Source organism: Anolis carolinensis, unplaced genomic scaffold, assembly GCF_035594765.1.
Source record: "Anolis carolinensis isolate JA03-04 unplaced genomic scaffold, rAnoCar3.1.pri scaffold_39, whole genome shotgun sequence".
NCBI lineage: Eukaryota > Metazoa > Chordata > Lepidosauria > Squamata > Dactyloidae > Anolis > Anolis carolinensis.
Genome location: NW_026943848.1, coordinates 133,206 through 151,321, shown reverse-complemented (window position 1 = coordinate 151,321; position 18,116 = coordinate 133,206). Strand labels below are relative to the sequence as shown.

The window sequence follows — 18,116 nt, the reverse complement described above, 5'->3', positions numbered from 1 at the left end:
CCAGGACTACGGTGACTGTATGTACAGCGCCAAGGCTAAATAGCCCCGGGAAACTACAACTCCCAGGACTGAGCAATGACACTCCTTGCATTCCTTCTATAAGGTTGAGGTTAAGGGCCTTGGGAAACTACATCTCCCAGGACTACGGTGACTGTATGTACAGCGCCAAGGCTAAATAGCCCCGGGAAACTACAACTCCCAGGACTGAGCAATGACACTTCTTGCATTCCTTCTATAAGGTTGAGGTTAAGGGCCTTGGGAAACTACATCTCCCAGGACTACGGTGACTGTATGTACAGCGCCAAGGCTAAATAGCCCCGGGAAACTACAACTCCCAGGACTGAGCAATGACACTCCTTGCATTCCTTCTATAAGGTTGAGGTTAAGGGCCTTGGGAAACTACATCTCCCAGGACTACGGTGACTGTATGTACAGCGCCAAGGCTAAATAGCCCCGGGAAACTACAACTCCCAGGACTGAGCAATGACACTTCTTGCATTCCTTCTATAAGGTTGAGGTTAAGGGCCTTGGGAAACTACATCTCCCAGGACTACGGTGACTGTATGTACAGCGCCAAGGCTAAATAGCCCCGGGAAACTACAACTCCCAGGACTGAGCAATGACACTCCTTGCATTCCTTCTACAAGGCCAAGGCTAAGGGACCTTGGGAAACTACAACTCCCTGGACTGTGGTGACTGTATGTACAGTGCCAAGGCTAAATGGCCCCGGGAAACTACATCTCCCAACACTGAGCAATGACACTCCTTGCATTCCTTCTACAAGGCCAAGGCTAAGGGGCCTTGGGAAACTACATCTCCCAGGACTACGGTGACTGTATCTACAGCGCCAAGGCTAAATGGCCCCGGGAAACTACAATTCCCAGGACTGAGCAATGACACTTCTTGCATTCCTTCTATAAGGTTGAGGTTAAGGGCCTTGGGAAACTACATCTCCCAGGACTACGGTGACTGTATGTACAGCGCCAAGGCTAAATAGCCCCGGGAAACTACAACTCCCAGGACTGAGCAATGACACTCCTTGCATTCCTTCTACAAGGCCAAGGCTAAGGGACCTTGGGAAACTACAACTCCCTGGACTGTGGTGACTGTATGTACAGTGCCAAGGCTAAATGGCCCCGGGAAACTACATCTCCCAACACTGAGCAATGACACTCCTTGCATTCCTTCTACAAGGCCAAGGCTAAGGGGCCTTGGGAAACTACATCTCCCAGGACTACGGTGACTGTATCTACAGCGCCAAGGCTAAATGGCCCCGGGAAACTACAATTCCCAGGACTGAGCAATGACACTTCTTGCATTCCTTCTATAAGGTTGAGGTTAAGGGCCTTGGGAAACTACATCTCCCAGGACTACGGTGACTGTATCTACAGCGCCAAGGCTAAATAGCCCCGGGAAACTACAACTCCCAGGACTGAGCAATGACACTCCTTGCATTCCTTCTACAAGGCCAAGGCTAAGGGACCTTGGGAAACTACAACTCCCTGGACTGTGGTGACTGTATGTACAGTGCCAAGGCTAAATGGCCCCGGGAAACTACAACTCCCAGGACTGAGCAATGACACTCCTTGCATTCCTTCTATAAGGTTGAGGTTAAGGGCCTTGGGAAACTACATCTCCCAGGACTACGGTGACTGTATCTACAGCGCCAAGGCTAAATGGCCCCGGGAAACTACAATTCCCAGGACTGAGCAATGACACTTCTTGCATTCCTTCTATAAGGTTGAGGTTAAGGGCCTTGGGAAACTACATCTCCCAGGACTACGGTGACTGTATGTACAGCGCCAAGGCTAAATAGCCCCGGGAAACTACAACTCCCAGGACTGAGCAATGACACTCCTTGCATTCCTTCTACAAGGCCAAGGCTAAGGGACCTTGGGAAACTACAACTCCCTGGACTGTGGTGACTGTATGTACAGTGCCAAGGCTAAATGGCCCCGGGAAACTACATCTCCCAACACTGAGCAATGACACTCCTTGCATTCCTTCTACAAGGCCAAGGCTAAGGGGCCTTGGGAAACTACATCTCCCAGGACTACGGTGACTGTATCTACAGCGCCAAGGCTAAATGGCCCCGGGAAACTACAATTCCCAGGACTGAGCAATGACACTTCTTGCATTCCTTCTATAAGGTTGAGGTTAAGGGCCTTGGGAAACTACATCTCCCAGGACTACGGTGACTGTATGTACAGCGCCAAGGCTAAATAGCCCCGGGAAACTACAACTCCCAGGACTGAGCAATGACACTCCTTGCATTCCTTCTATAAGGTTGAGGTTAAGGGCCTTGGGAAACTACATCTCCCAGGACTACGGTGACTGTATGTACAGCGCCAAGGCTAAATAGCCCCGGGAAACTACAACTCCCAGGACTGAGCAATGACACTCCTTGCATTCCTTCTATAAGGTTGAGGTTAAGGGCCTTGGGAAACTACATCTCCCAGGACTACGGTGACTGTATGTACAGCGCCAAGGCTAAATAGCCCCGGGAAACTACAACTCCCAGGACTGAGCAATGACACTCCTTGCATTCCTTCTATAAGGTTGAGGTTAAGGGCCTTGGGAAACTACATCTCCCAGGACTACGGTGACTGTATGTACAGCGCCAAGGCTAAATAGCCCCGGGAAACTACAACTCCCAGGACTGAGCAATGACACTTCTTGCATTCCTTCTATAAGGTTGAGGTTAAGGGCCTTGGGAAACTACATCTCCCAGGACTACGGTGACTGTATGTACAGCGCCAAGGCTAAATAGCCCCGGGAAACTACAACTCCCAGGACTGAGCAATGACACTCCTTGCATTCCTTCTACAAGGCCAAGGCTAAGGGACCTTGGGAAACTACAACTCCCTGGACTGTGGTGACTGTATGTACAGTGCCAAGGCTAAATGGCCCCGGGAAACTACATCTCCCAACACTGAGCAATGACACTCCTTGCATTCCTTCTACAAGGCCAAGGCTAAGGGGCCTTGGGAAACTACATCTCCCAGGACTACGGTGACTGTATCTACAGCGCCAAGGCTAAATGGCCCCGGGAAACTACAATTCCCAGGACTGAGCAATGACACTTCTTGCATTCCTTCTATAAGGTTGAGGTTAAGGGCCTTGGGAAACTACATCTCCCAGGACTACGGTGACTGTATCTACAGCGCCAAGGCTAAATAGCCCCGGGAAACTACAACTCCCAGGACTGAGCAATGACACTCCTTGCATTCCTTCTACAAGGCCAAGGCTAAGGGACCTTGGGAAACTACAACTCCCTGGACTGTGGTGACTGTATGTACAGTGCCAAGGCTAAATGGCCCCGGGAAACTACAACTCCCAGGACTGAGCAATGACACTCCTTGCATTCCTTCTACAAGGCCAAGGCTAAGGGGCCTTGGGAAACTACATCTCCCAGGACTACGGTGACTGTATCTACAGCGCCAAGGCTAAATGGCCCCGGGAAACTACAATTCCCAGGACTGAGCAATGACACTTCTTGCATTCCTTCTATAAGGTTGAGGTTAAGGGCCTTGGGAAACTACATCTCCCAGGACTACGGTGACTGTATGTACAGCGCCAAGGCTAAATAGCCCCGGGAAACTACAACTCCCAGGACTGAGCAATGACACTCCTTGCATTCCTTCTACAAGGCCAAGGCTAAGGGACCTTGGGAAACTACAACTCCCTGGACTGTGGTGACTGTATGTACAGTGCCAAGGCTAAATGGCCCCGGGAAACTACATCTCCCAACACTGAGCAATGACACTCCTTGCATTCCTTCTACAAGGCCAAGGCTAAGGGGCCTTGGGAAACTACATCTCCCAGGACTACGGTGACTGTATCTACAGCGCCAAGGCTAAATGGCCCCGGGAAACTACAATTCCCAGGACTGAGCAATGACACTTCTTGCATTCCTTCTATAAGGTTGAGGTTAAGGGCCTTGGGAAACTACATCTCCCAGGACTACGGTGACTGTATGTACAGCGCCAAGGCTAAATAGCCCCGGGAAACTACAACTCCCAGGACTGAGCAATGACACTCCTTGCATTCCTTCTACAAGGCCAAGGCTAAGGGACCTTGGGAAACTACAACTCCCTGGACTGTGGTGACTGTATGTACAGTGCCAAGGCTAAATGGCCCCGGGAAACTACATCTCCCAACACTGAGCAATGACACTCCTTGCATTCCTTCTACAAGGCCAAGGCTAAGGGGCCTTGGGAAACTACATCTCCCAGGACTACGGTGACTGTATCTACAGCGCCAAGGCTAAATGGCCCCGGGAAACTACAATTCCCAGGACTGAGCAATGACACTTCTTGCATTCCTTCTATAAGGTTGAGGTTAAGGGCCTTGGGAAACTACATCTCCCAGGACTACGGTGACTGTATGTACAGCGCCAAGGCTAAATAGCCCCGGGAAACTACAACTCCCAGGACTGAGCAATGACACTCCTTGCATTCCTTCTACAAGGCCAAGGCTAAGGGACCTTGGGAAACTACAACTCCCTGGACTGTGGTGACTGTATGTACAGTGCCAAGGCTAAATGGCCCCGGGAAACTACATCTCCCAACACTGAGCAATGACACTCCTTGCATTCCTTCTACAAGGCCAAGGCTAAGGGGCCTTGGGAAACTACATCTCCCAGGACTACGGTGACTGTATCTACAGCGCCAAGGCTAAATGGCCCCGGGAAACTACAATTCCCAGGACTGAGCAATGACACTTCTTGCATTCCTTCTATAAGGTTGAGGTTAAGGGCCTTGGGAAACTACATCTCCCAGGACTACGGTGACTGTATCTACAGCGCCAAGGCTAAATAGCCCCGGGAAACTACAACTCCCAGGACTGAGCAATGACACTCCTTGCATTCCTTCTACAAGGCCAAGGCTAAGGGACCTTGGGAAACTACAACTCCCTGGACTGTGGTGACTGTATGTACAGTGCCAAGGCTAAATGGCCCCGGGAAACTACATCTCCCAACACTGAGCAATGACACTCCTTGCATTCCTTCTACAAGGCCAAGGCTAAGGGGCCTTGGGAAACTACATCTCCCAGGACTACGGTGACTGTATCTACAGCGCCAAGGCTAAATGGCCCCGGGAAACTACAATTCCCAGGACTGAGCAATGACACTTCTTGCATTCCTTCTATAAGGTTGAGGTTAAGGGCCTTGGGAAACTACATCTCCCAGGACTACGGTGACTGTATGTACAGCGCCAAGGCTAAATAGCCCCGGGAAACTACAACTCCCAGGACTGAGCAATGACACTCCTTGCATTCCTTCTACAAGGCCAAGGCTAAGGGACCTTGGGAAACTACAACTCCCTGGACTGTGGTGACTGTATGTACAGTGCCAAGGCTAAATGGCCCCGGGAAACTACATCTCCCAACACTGAGCAATGACACTCCTTGCATTCCTTCTACAAGGCCAAGGCTAAGGGGCCTTGGGAAACTACATCTCCCAGGACTACGGTGACTGTATCTACAGCGCCAAGGCTAAATGGCCCCGGGAAACTACAATTCCCAGGACTGAGCAATGACACTTCTTGCATTCCTTCTATAAGGTTGAGGTTAAGGGCCTTGGGAAACTACATCTCCCAGGACTACGGTGACTGTATGTACAGCGCCAAGGCTAAATAGCCCCGGGAAACTACAACTCCCAGGACTGAGCAATGACACTCCTTGCATTCCTTCTACAAGGCCAAGGCTAAGGGACCTTGGGAAACTACAACTCCCTGGACTGTGGTGACTGTATGTACAGTGCCAAGGCTAAATGGCCCCGGGAAACTACATCTCCCAACACTGAGCAATGACACTCCTTGCATTCCTTCTACAAGGCCAAGGCTAAGGGGCCTTGGGAAACTACATCTCCCAGGACTACGGTGACTGTATCTACAGCGCCAAGGCTAAATGGCCCCGGGAAACTACAATTCCCAGGACTGAGCAATGACACTTCTTGCATTCCTTCTATAAGGTTGAGGTTAAGGGCCTTGGGAAACTACATCTCCCAGGACTACGGTGACTGTATGTACAGCGCCAAGGCTAAATAGCCCCGGGAAACTACAACTCCCAGGACTGAGCAATGACACTCCTTGCATTCCTTCTACAAGGCCAAGGCTAAGGGACCTTGGGAAACTACAACTCCCTGGACTGTGGTGACTGTATGTACAGTGCCAAGGCTAAATGGCCCCGGGAAACTACATCTCCCAACACTGAGCAATGACACTCCTTGCATTCCTTCTACAAGGCCAAGGCTAAGGGGCCTTGGGAAACTACATCTCCCAGGACTACGGTGACTGTATCTACAGCGCCAAGGCTAAATGGCCCCGGGAAACTACAATTCCCAGGACTGAGCAATGACACTTCTTGCATTCCTTCTATAAGGTTGAGGTTAAGGGCCTTGGGAAACTACATCTCCCAGGACTACGGTGACTGTATCTACAGCGCCAAGGCTAAATAGCCCCGGGAAACTACAACTCCCAGGACTGAGCAATGACACTCCTTGCATTCCTTCTACAAGGCCAAGGCTAAGGGACCTTGGGAAACTACAACTCCCTGGACTGTGGTGACTGTATGTACAGTGCCAAGGCTAAATGGCCCCGGGAAACTACAACTCCCAGGACTGAGCAATGACACTCCTTGCATTCCTTCTACAAGGCCAAGGCTAAGGGACCTTGGGAAACTACATCTCCCAGGACTACGGTGACTGTATGTACAGCGCCAAGGCTAAATGGCCCCGGGAAACTACAATTCCCAGGACTGAGCAATGACACTTCTTGCATTCCTTCTATAAGGTTGAGGTTAAGGGCCTTGGGAAACTACATCTCCCAGGACTACGGTGACTGTATCTACAGCGCCAAGGCTAAATAGCCCCGGGAAACTACAACTCCCAGGACTGAGCAATGACACTCCTTGCATTCCTTCTACAAGGCCAAGGCTAAGGGACCTTGGGAAACTACAACTCCCTGGACTGTGGTGACTGTATGTACAGTGCCAAGGCTAAATGGCCCCGGGAAACTACATCTCCCAACACTGAGCAATGACACTCCTTGCATTCCTTCTACAAGGCCAAGGCTAAGGGGCCTTGGGAAACTACATCTCCCAGGACTACGGTGACTGTATCTACAGCGCCAAGGCTAAATGGCCCCGGGAAACTACAATTCCCAGGACTGAGCAATGACACTTCTTGCATTCCTTCTATAAGGTTGAGGTTAAGGGCCTTGGGAAACTACATCTCCCAGGTCTGCGGTGACTGTATGTAGAGTGCCGAGGCTAAATGGCCCCGGGAAACTACAACTCCCAACATATTGCTACTGCACTTCTTGCATTTGTTCCACAGGGTCGAGGCTAAGGGACTTGGGAAACTACATCTCCCAATATAGAGCCACGACACTTCCTGCATTCGTCACACACAGTCGAGGCCAAGGGACTTGGGAAACTATAACTCCCAACACTAAGATACTGCACTTCTTACATTCGTCCCACGGGGTCGAGGCTAAGGGACTTGGGAAACTACATCTCCCAACACTGAGGTTCTGCACTTCTTGCATTCATTCCATAGGGTCAAGGCCAAGGGCCTTGGGAAACTACATCTCCCAGGACTGAGTTATGTTAATGTGGGATTTGTGTATTGGTCGTGTTTAAATGAAATTTGTGTCTTGCCTGTATTGCAATTACTCTGACAAGTTACTGCACTTCTTTGCATTCGTCCCACAGGGTCGAGGCCAAGAGCCTTGGGAAACTACATCTCCCAACATTGAGTCATGGCATTTCTTGCACTCATGACACAGTGCCAATGCAAAAGGCCTTGGGAAACTACATCTCCCAACACTGAGTCATGGCATTTCTTAGCAATAATAGCAATAATAAAAATGAAAATAATAGCGATGCTAATAATGCAAATTAATAAAACAATAATAAAATAATATAAAACAATACAAATAAAATAATGAAAGTAAAAATAAAAATGATGACGATAAAAATGATACTAATAATTAAGATAATATAAAAATAATATAAATAAGATAATAATATAAAAATGATGATGATGATGATAATGATGTCATACCACCCAGAGCAGTGTATTCAGCAGACTCACCGTTTTTGCTCTCTGCGGAAGACAAGAAGGAAAGAAAGAAGGAAAACAAGGCCGTTAGACGAGTCCAGGTTAAGAAATAGGAATACAAAGGGACCCCAAGAGGTCATCTAGTCCAGCCCCATTCAAACCAATGGAGAAGCAAGACTAGAGAGCCAGGATTGAAGAGGCGAAAGGGTCCCCCAGAGGCCATCCAGCCCAACCCCATTCAAGGCAATGGGTGGAAGATGGCACCACCCGACCCCTCCCGGCAGATGGCCATCCCCATAGCGCCCCACTCACCTTTCCTCCTCCATCTTCTTGCGGAGGATCTCTCTCCTCCAGGCGGGCATCGTGGCCAGTCGGGCCTCTTCTTCTCGCTCCTGCAAAGGATGATGGTCACAATAATAATAATAATAATAATAATAATAATAATAATAATAATATCCGACGTGCTATCCAATACAACAGGTCTGAAAGGGATGGACCGGATGGCCTTTGGGGCTCCTTTATACTCTTATATCTCCACGTAACTACTATCTGGCCATCTGTCGAGAGGGATCGGATGGTGCCTCGTTTTCTAATTCCACGGGGATGGACTGGATGGCCTTGGGAGGTCCCAACTCTAACATTCTATCATTATTCTGTGTTTCCATAAAACTACTAATTATGAGGTTGGCTGGCCATCTGCCGGGAGGGATCGGATGGTGCCTTATGTTCTATTTTCAAGGGGATGGACTGGATAGCCTTTGGGGCTCCCAACTTCCAGATTCTATGTCTCTATCTATAATTCTATATATCCATAAAACTACTCATATCTATGAGGCTGGCTGGCCATCTGTCGAGAGGGATTAGATGGTGCCTTATTTTCTATTTTCAAGGGGATGGACTGGATAGCCTTTGGGACTCCCAACTTTCTGATTCTATGTTTCTATCTATAATATTTCATCTCCATAAAACTACTCATATCTATGAGGCTGGCTGGCCATCTGTCAGGAGTGATCGAATTGTGCGGTTCTGTTTCAAGGGGATGGACTGGATGGCCTTTGGAGGTCCCATCCGACCTTAGGATCCAATGTACTTATAATATTGATAATAATATTATAATGTAATACAATATTATACCAATTAATAATACAATATAATATTGATTATATATTAAATGTAATATTACTAATAATATTACCATAAAATTATATAGTCCTTTAATTGCTGATTTTGTGCTAGGCTAATAATATATTTATATCCCGCTCTGAGCGAGATATAAACTTAGTAAATAAAATAAATGACTTGATCGCTTTCCTTCTCTCTATAACTACTATGAGGCTGGCTGGCCATCTGTCGGGAGGGATCGGATTGTGCCGTTCTGGTTCAAGGGGATGGACTGGATGCCCTTTGGAGGTCCCTTCCGACCTTAGGATTCTACGTCTCTATCATCTTCCATCTCCATAAAACTACTCGTATCTATGAGGCTGGCTGGCCATCTGTCAGGATGGATCGGATGGTGCCTTACATTCTATTTCCAAGGGAATGGACTGGATAGCCTTTGGAGCTCCCAAATTTCAGATTCTATGTCTCTATCTATCATCTTCCATCTCCATAAAACTACTCGTATCTATGAGGCTGGCTGGCCATCTGTCAGGATGGATCGGATGGTGCCTTACATTCTATTTCCAAGGGAATGGACAGGATAGCCTTTGGAGCTCCCAAATTTCAGATTCTATGTCTCTATCTATCATCTTCCATGTCCATAAAACTACTCGTATCTATGAGGCTGGCTGGCCATCTGTCGGGAGGGATCGGATTGTGCCGTTCTGTTTCAAGGGGATGGACTGGGTGCCCTTTGGAGGTCCCATCCGACCTTAGGATTCTACGTCTCTATCACCTTCCATCTCCATAAAACTATTTCTTCTCTCTGTAACTACTTGTATCTATGAGGCTGGATGGCCATCTGTCGGGAGGGATCGAATGGTGCCATTCTGTTTCAAGGGGATGGACTGGATGCCCTTTGGAGGTCCCATCCGACCTTAGGGTTCTACGTCTCTATCACCTTCCATCTCCATAAAACTATTTCTTCTCTCTGTAACTACTTGTATCTATGAGGCTGGCTGGCCATCTGTCGGGAGGGATCGAATTGTGCCGTTCTGTTTCAAGGGGATGGACTGGATTGCCTTTGGAGGTCCCATCCGACCTTAGGATTCTACGTCTCTATCACCTTCCATCTCCATAAAACTATTTCTTCTCTCTGTAACTACTTGTATCTATGAGGCTGGCTGGCCATCTGTCAGGATGGATCGGATGGTGCCTTACATTCTATTTCCAAGGGAATGGACTGGATAGCCTTTGGAGCTCCCAAATTTCAGATTCTATGTCTCTATCTATCATCTTCCATCTCCATAAAACTATTTCTTCTCTCTGTAACTACTTGTATCTATGAGGCTGGCTGGCCATCTGTCGGGAGGGATCGAATTGTGCCGTTCTGTTTCAAGGGGATGGACTGGATTGCCTTTGGAGGTCCCATCCGACCTTAGGATTCTACGTCTCTATCACCTTCCATCTCCATAAAACTATTTCTTCTCTCTGTAACTACTTGTATCTATGAGGCTGGCTGGCCATCTGTCAGGATGGATCGGATGGTGCCTTACATTCTATTTCCAAGGGAATGGACTGGATAGCCTTTGGAGCTCCCAAATTTCAGATTCTATGTCTCTATCTATCATCTTCCATCTCCATAAAACTATTTCTTCTCTCTGTAACTACTTGTATCTATGAGGCTGGCTGGCCATCTGTCGGGAGGGATCGAATTGTGCCGTTCTGTTTCAAGGGGATGGACTGGATTGCCTTTGGAGGTCCCATCCGACCTTAGGATTCTACGTCTCTATCACCTTCCATCTCCATAAAACTATTTCTTCTCTCTGTAGCTACTCCTATCTATGAGGCTGGCTGGCCATCTGTGGGGAGGGATCGGATGGTGCCGTTCTGTTTCCCATTCTGGTCTCCTGACCCGGCCTGACCCGCTCTCTCTCTGGGGCCCTTGATCCTGGCTAAACCTCTTGCGAAGAATCCGGGCCAAGAGGCGTGGGTCCGCTCGCTCGGCTGGGCAGGGCTGGCGCTGGACAACTGGACACGGGCCCGAGGGGGTCGGCCCAGGACACGCCGGGCAGGTCGGCTCACAAGGAGCCCTTTCTTCGCGGCCAAACAAAGACACCTCAGCCACGGGGTCCCCCCCAAAGGCCATCCAGTCCATCCCCTTGGAAAGAGAAACTGAGGCACCATCCGATCCCTCCCGACAGAGGGCCAGACAGCCTCACCGGTAAGAGTAGTTTTATGGAGAAAGAGTCATAGGATCCTAAAGTCCGAAAGGGTTCCCAAAGGCCGTCCGGTCCATCCCCGGGAAACCGGGAAGTAAGGTCCATCCCTTTGAAAATAGATAATAATACAATAATAATAATAATACAATAATAATAATGGGAAAATAATACAATAATGATAGTAATAATAATATGGTGAGAATAAACCAATCATCATAACAACAATAATGATAATAATAATGGGAAAATAATACAATAATGATAGTAATAGTAATATGGTGGAAATAAACCAGTAATCATAACAACAACAATAATAATAATATGGTGAAAATAATACAATAATGATAGTAATAATATGGTGAAAATAAACCAATAATCATAACAACAACAATAATAATAATAATGGGAAAATAATACAATAATGATAGTAATAGTAATATGGTGGAAATAAACCAGTAATCATAACAACAACAATAATAATAATATGGTGAAAATAATACAATAATGATAGTAATAATATGGTGAAAATAAACCAATCATCATAACAACAACAATAATAATAATAATGGGAAAATAATACAATAATGATAGTAATAGTAATATGGTGGAAATAAACCAGTAATCATAACAACAACAATAATAATAATATGGTGAAAATAATACAATAATGATAGTAATAATATGGTGAAAATAAACCAATAATCATAACAATAATAATAATAATAATAATAATAATAATAATAATAATAATAATAATAATAATGGGAAAATAATACAATAATGATAGTAATAGTAATATGGTGGAAATAAACCAGTAATCATAACAACAACAATAATAATAATATGGTGAAAATAATACAATAATGGTAGTAATAATAATATGGTGAGAATAAACCAGTAATCATAATAATATGGTGAAAATAATACACTAATGATAATAATAATAATAATAAGGCAAAAATAATACACTAATGATAATAATAATTTGGTGAAAATAATATAATGATGATAATATGGTGAAAATAATACACTAATGATAATATGGTGAAAATGATACAATAATGTGAAAATAAATAATAATAATAATACTAATGTGAAAATAATACAATAATAATAATAATATGGTGAAAACAACAATAATAATATGGTGAATAAAATAATAATAATAATAATAATAATAATAGGTAATAATAATAATGTGAAAATAATACAATAATAATAATCATAATAATCCCATTCCTTTGGTGCAATAGGTATACTTTATTTATTTCTCTTGAGCATCAGAGAAAAACACAAATGCAACGCAAGCAATATTGTGAACTACTCCATTCTCTCCAATGAGTAAATATGTGTGTGTATGTGTATATATATAATTGCACTAATAAGGACAACCAAAAGCAAAATACTGCAGTCCAAATATACAAGGGAAACCTATCTATATTTTGCAATTCCTCCCAAAACGTCATTAAGAGCCATGCATTAATTCCCGGTCATGCACAAACCCAGAAATCTATAATTATTCTATTTATTGTCCATTTAAGGACATCTAATTGAGCCTCTTTGCTTCTTAAGGCAGGAAGTCGATTCAGGGCAGGGTGGAGGGTGAGTCCTGGCCCCCCAAACAAGTAAATAAATAAAGGAATAAATAAATATTTGTGTCCGATTGCAGGGAAGGAATCCATCGAGATGGTTAACGGGGGTCAGCCAACTCCAGGGATTGGTAGTCCCCCCATTGACCTCAATGCAACCGGGTTACACAAGGGGGTTATCAAAGCGTGTTCCCGATTATCGGACCCACAGAAGGGTCTTTTGTTCCCAAATCTGCAAAGCGCTTTAGGGTCCTGATCGCCTTCCTTCCGCTCCCAAGAAAAGGGTTATGTAAACGGGACGTTTTTCGGGACCGGGTCCAAAGGCATGCGTTGCAAAGGAGGCCACGTTCCATTTCCCATGAGCCCTTGGGAGCCCTGATTTGCATAGTGGGAGGAGCCGAGGGCATATAGTTAGACTGGAGTTAGGGTTAGGTTTGGAGTTAGGGTCAGAGTTAGATTGGAGTTAGAGTTAGATTAAGGTTAGATTGGAGATAGGGTCCGGAGTTAGATTAAGGGTAAGAGTTAGATTAGGGTTAGAGTTAAATTGGAGTTAGAGTTAGTTTGGAGTTAGGGTTAGAGTTAGATTAAGGTTATCTTGGAGATAGGGTCCGGAGTTAGATTATGGGTAAGAGTTAGATTAGGGTTAGAGTTAAATGGGAGATAGAGTTAGTTTGGAGTTAGGGTTAGAGTTAGATTAAGATTAGATTGGAGATAGGGTCCAGAGTTAGATTATGGGTAAGAGTTAGATTAGGGTTAGAGTTAAATTGGAGTTAGAGTTAGTTTGGAGTTAGGGTTAGAGTTAGATTAAGATTAGATTGGAGATAGGGTCCAGAGTTAGATTATGGGTAAGAGTTAGATTAGGGTTAAATTGGAGTTAGAGTTAGTTTGGAGTTAGGGTTAGAGTTCGATTAAGGTTATCTTGGAGATAGGGTTTGGAGTTACATTAAGGGTAAGAGTTAGAATTAGATTAGGGTTAGAGTTAAATTGGAGTTAGAGTTAGATTAAGGTTAGATTGGAGATAGGGTCTGGAGTTAGATTAAGGGTAAGACTTAGGGTTAGATTAGGGTTAGAGTTAAATGGGAGTTAGAGTTAGTTTGGAGACAGAGTTAGATTGGGGTGAGAATTAGATTGGAGATAGACTTAGTTTTGGAGTTAGAGTTAGAGTTCGGTTAGACTGGAGATAGGGTTAAGTTTGGATAAGGTTTAGAGTTGGATTAAGGGTAAGAGTTAGGGTTAGATTAGGGTTAGAGTTAAATGGGAGATAGAGTTAGTTTGGACTTAGTGTTAGAATTAGATTAAGGTTAGATTGAAGATAGGGTCCGGAGTTAGATTAAGGGTAAGAGTTTAATGGGAGATGAGTTAGTTTGGAGTTAGTTTGGAAACAGTGTTAGATTGGGGTGAGAATTAGATTGGAGATAGACTTAGTTTTGGAGTTAGAGTTCAGTTAGATTGGAGATAGGGTTAAGTTTAGAGTTAGGTTTAGAGTTGGATTAGGGTTAGAGTTAAATTGGAATTAGAGTTAGTTTGGAGAGAGTTAGATTGGAGATAGAGTTATCTTGGGGTTAGATTGAAGATAGAATTAGATTGGAGTTAGGGTTAAAGTTAGATTGGAGTTAGAGTTCGGTTAGATTGGAGACAGGGTTAACTTTGGAGTTAGACTTAGGTTTAGGGTTAGATTAAGGGTAAGAGTTCGATTAGGGTTAGAGTTAAATTGGAGATAGATTGGGGATGGAGTTAGATTGAGATAAGAGTTTGGAGACAGAGTTAGATTGGAGATAGAGTTGGTTTTGGAGTTAGGGTTAGAGTTAGATTAGAGTTAGAGCTAGAGTTAGATTAAGGTTAGATTGGAGACAGAGTTAGTTTTGGAGATGGGGTTAGAGTTAGATTGGAGTTAGAGATTGGAGGCAGAGTTAGAGTTCGGTTAGATTGGAGATAGGTTAGAGTTACATTAAGGGTATGAGTTAATTAGGGTTAAGAGTTAAATTGGGGAAAGATTGGGGATAGAGTTAGAGATAGCGTTAGTTTTGGAGTTAGTTTGGAGAAAGAGTTAGATTAGGGTTAGAGTTAAGTTGGAGATAGATTCGGGATAGAGTTATCTTGGGATTAGATTGGAGACAGAGTTACATTGGAGTTAGGGTTAGATTGGAGATGTTTGGGTGTAGGGTTTGAGATGAGGGACTCCATGGAGAAGGGGGCAGTGTTGCCCTGCCTCTGATTCTGCAGTCGTAGTTGTGGAGTAGGTGGTCCTAAATTCCACCGTGAATGGGTTGTGTGAAGGAGTTGTTGTTCCTTCAACGTTCCAAGTGGTTGCTTCCTCCAACAGTGGTCTTGGAGATCCAGCTTTCCTCCAATGATGGTTTTGGAGATCCAGCTTTCCTCCAACAGTGATCTTGGAGATCCAGCTTTCCTCCAATGATGGTTTTGGAGATCCAGCTTTCCTCCAAGGGTGGTCTTAGAAGTCCAGCTTTCCTCCAACAGTGGTCTTGGAGGTCCAGCTTTTCCCAAACGGTGGTCTTGATGGTCCAGCTTTCCTCCAACTGTGGTCTTGAAGGTCCAGTTTTCCTCCAACAATGGTCTTGGAGGTCCAGCTTTCCACCAACGGTGATCTTGGAGGTCCAGCTTTCCTCCAACGGTGGTCTTGGTGGGCCGTCAAGACCACCTCCGGATGCCTCTTGGTGGGACCGCCGAAGGGGGGACCTCTCCGCCCGCCCCACCCTCAGATGTCAAACATCTCCGCCTCCTTCTCCTTCCAGAAGGAGAAGCTGCGGTCGATGTAGCGGCAGACGTCCTCGTTGCAGAACTCTCCGGGCTCCGAGACCAACGGGACCGTGGCCTTGCGGCTTTCCGGAGCCGTCTCCTCCCGCTCTTCTTCTTCTTCTTCTTCTTCTTTCTTCTCCTCGTGCTCCTCTTCCTCCGGCAGCGGTGGTCCTTGGACGCTGACCAACGTTTGGGAGGACTCCCGCCGCGACACAACGGGGCTGGTTTCCGGGGGCTCGCCGGGCGGTTCCTGGGGGAGACTCTCCCTGAAGAAGTCCGCCTTGAGGTCCTCGAAGCCGTCGGCCCAGTCCCGCCGCCCGGCCTCGACCTCCCCGATGACCGCCTTGTGGAAGCCCCGGATCTGGTCCCAGCTGTGGCTGCCCAGCCGGTCGAACATCTCGTAGCAGAGCAAGTGGCGGAACTTGCGCTCCTGGCGGCTGAGGTTCATCTCCAGGAGCTGGAAGTAGCCCAGCATGAAGAGGTCCAGCGTCAGGTCGTCATAGGCCACCGGCCGACCACTATCTTCTAAGTGTGGGAGGAAGTGCTCCGGCCAGTAGAGGACACCGGCGCGGCTCAGGCGGCGTATCTGCCGGGTGGGTACCTGGCTGATGATGCTGCGCCAGTGCGCGATAAGCTTGCCCACCACTTGCCGCTGCTTCATGAAGTACAAGAGGCGGTCGTCCTCGCTGGGCTTCTTCTCCTCCCCTTCTGCGACATCCTCCTCGTGCGCCGGTGGCTTCTTCCCAGACTCGTTGAAGGTCCACTTCTTCCAATGCTCCAGGAAGAGGTACACGATGCGCTCCTTGCGCATGTCGATGTAGTCCTGGACGCAGCTGAGGTCCGTCTGGACGGGGAGGCTGCGGGTCGAGTGGTCGGGGCTGAAGGAGGCCTCTCCTTCGTCGTCTTCCACAACCTCTTCCTCCTCTACTTCTTCTACTACTTCTTGTTCCTCCTCCTTGCAATGTTCTCCTTCCAAGACGTAGTCCTCCTCCAAGATGGGCTCCCGCCCGAGCGTGCCGACGGGCAGTGACAGCTTCCGCCGATACACATGTGCCTCGGCGGCGTCATTGCCAAGCTCCAGGTCTCGTAGATGCAACTCGTAGTTGGCCTTGAGGTTCTTCACCGAGACGCCACACTGGGAGATCTCCTTCTCCACTTGGAGCCGCGTGCAGCTGAACGACTGCGAGCGGGCGATGCTGGGCAAGCTATCCTTGACCACCGCGGTTGGCGACGGGACCACCGCCGTCTCTGGGGTGACCATCTCGGCCACGCTGACCGCCTTCCCGCCCAGTGCGGCGAGCAGTACCGCCATGCTCTTGAGCAGTGTGGAGATCTTGCTACACCACGCCGGGAGATCTTCTTCTTGCCCGTGGAGGCTCTTCGGGTTGACGGTGAAGTGTTGTTCCTTAGCCAACGCGGCTGAGACGGGAAGGAGTTGTTGCAGCTGCTGCTCGAGTTGCTCCAGCTCCGTCTCCACCCTCTGGACCTTGTGCATGACTTGCAGGTTCTGGATCTGCTTCTCCAAGGAGAGGAAGTCCTCCTCGGTCATCAGCTCCCCGAAGGGGCCCAGGATGGCGTTGTGGGTGTGCGAGTAGCGCCAGCCTTCCTATTGAGCAGAGCAAGTTCAGACAGAGACAACAAGAGGAGAAGAAGGAGGCAAAGGTCTCCGTTGAGGCTTCCGATATGTGGTCCCGTCACGGCGGCAGTGCACACGCAAACAGAGAGCCTTACATGTCCCGCACGCGCGTGGTGTAATGGTGGCGGACGTCTAATACGACGGTAAGAGCGGACACTCAGACGGGTCGTTTTGGATCGAGAGACGCAGATACACAAAGGAGAGATTTTCGCACTGGGGTGTATGGGGTGGGGGGAGGAAGCACGGCACTCGCAAAAAATAAAATAAACGCTGCCGTTACACCAGCGGGCGGGCATGTAAGGCATTTAACGCTGCAGTATCCCGTGGTCAGAAACATACGGGTCCTATGAATTCACGGATATGCCTTTCGGGCTGAGTAATGCATCCAATTTGAGCCCAATGCTTCAGGTCGCCGTCACCGGCTCCTCTGTGCCTACCGGGTTCCGTCGTCAGACAAATACTGCAGGTTAAATGCATCGCAGTCCAACCCGAAGGCAGAACAGGCAGAGCCATGCCCACCGCAAACAAACCAAGGCAGCATGCCAACCCGGTCTCAGTTCTCTCTCCCCCCACAAAGGAAACACAAAGCACACTTGCACACAACCAAGCCAGTGGGAGAAAGAACAACTCATGTCTGCACAACAAGGACTTCCTAATCTTTCAAAAAACCAGATGGATCCACTTTAAATCCAGTTTCTGCCTCCTGCAGAATTCTGGGCTTTGTAGTCCGGTGGATTTATGATGTTGTG

At 47.1% G+C, this 18,116-nt stretch overlaps 1 protein-coding gene across 1 annotated transcript in view; it reads right to left on the bottom strand.

Annotated features, from left to right (window-relative positions):
• espn (espin) overlaps nt 1-18,116 on the bottom strand; it is a gene marked incomplete in the record, with an annotated part of 80,034 nt that overhangs the window by 2,987 nt on the left and 58,931 nt on the right. Inside the window, 2 exon segments of the mRNA XM_062966894.1 lie at nt 8,099-8,110; nt 8,378-8,457. Coding sequence (XP_062822964.1) covers nt 8,099-8,110; nt 8,378-8,457 — 92 coding nt within the window.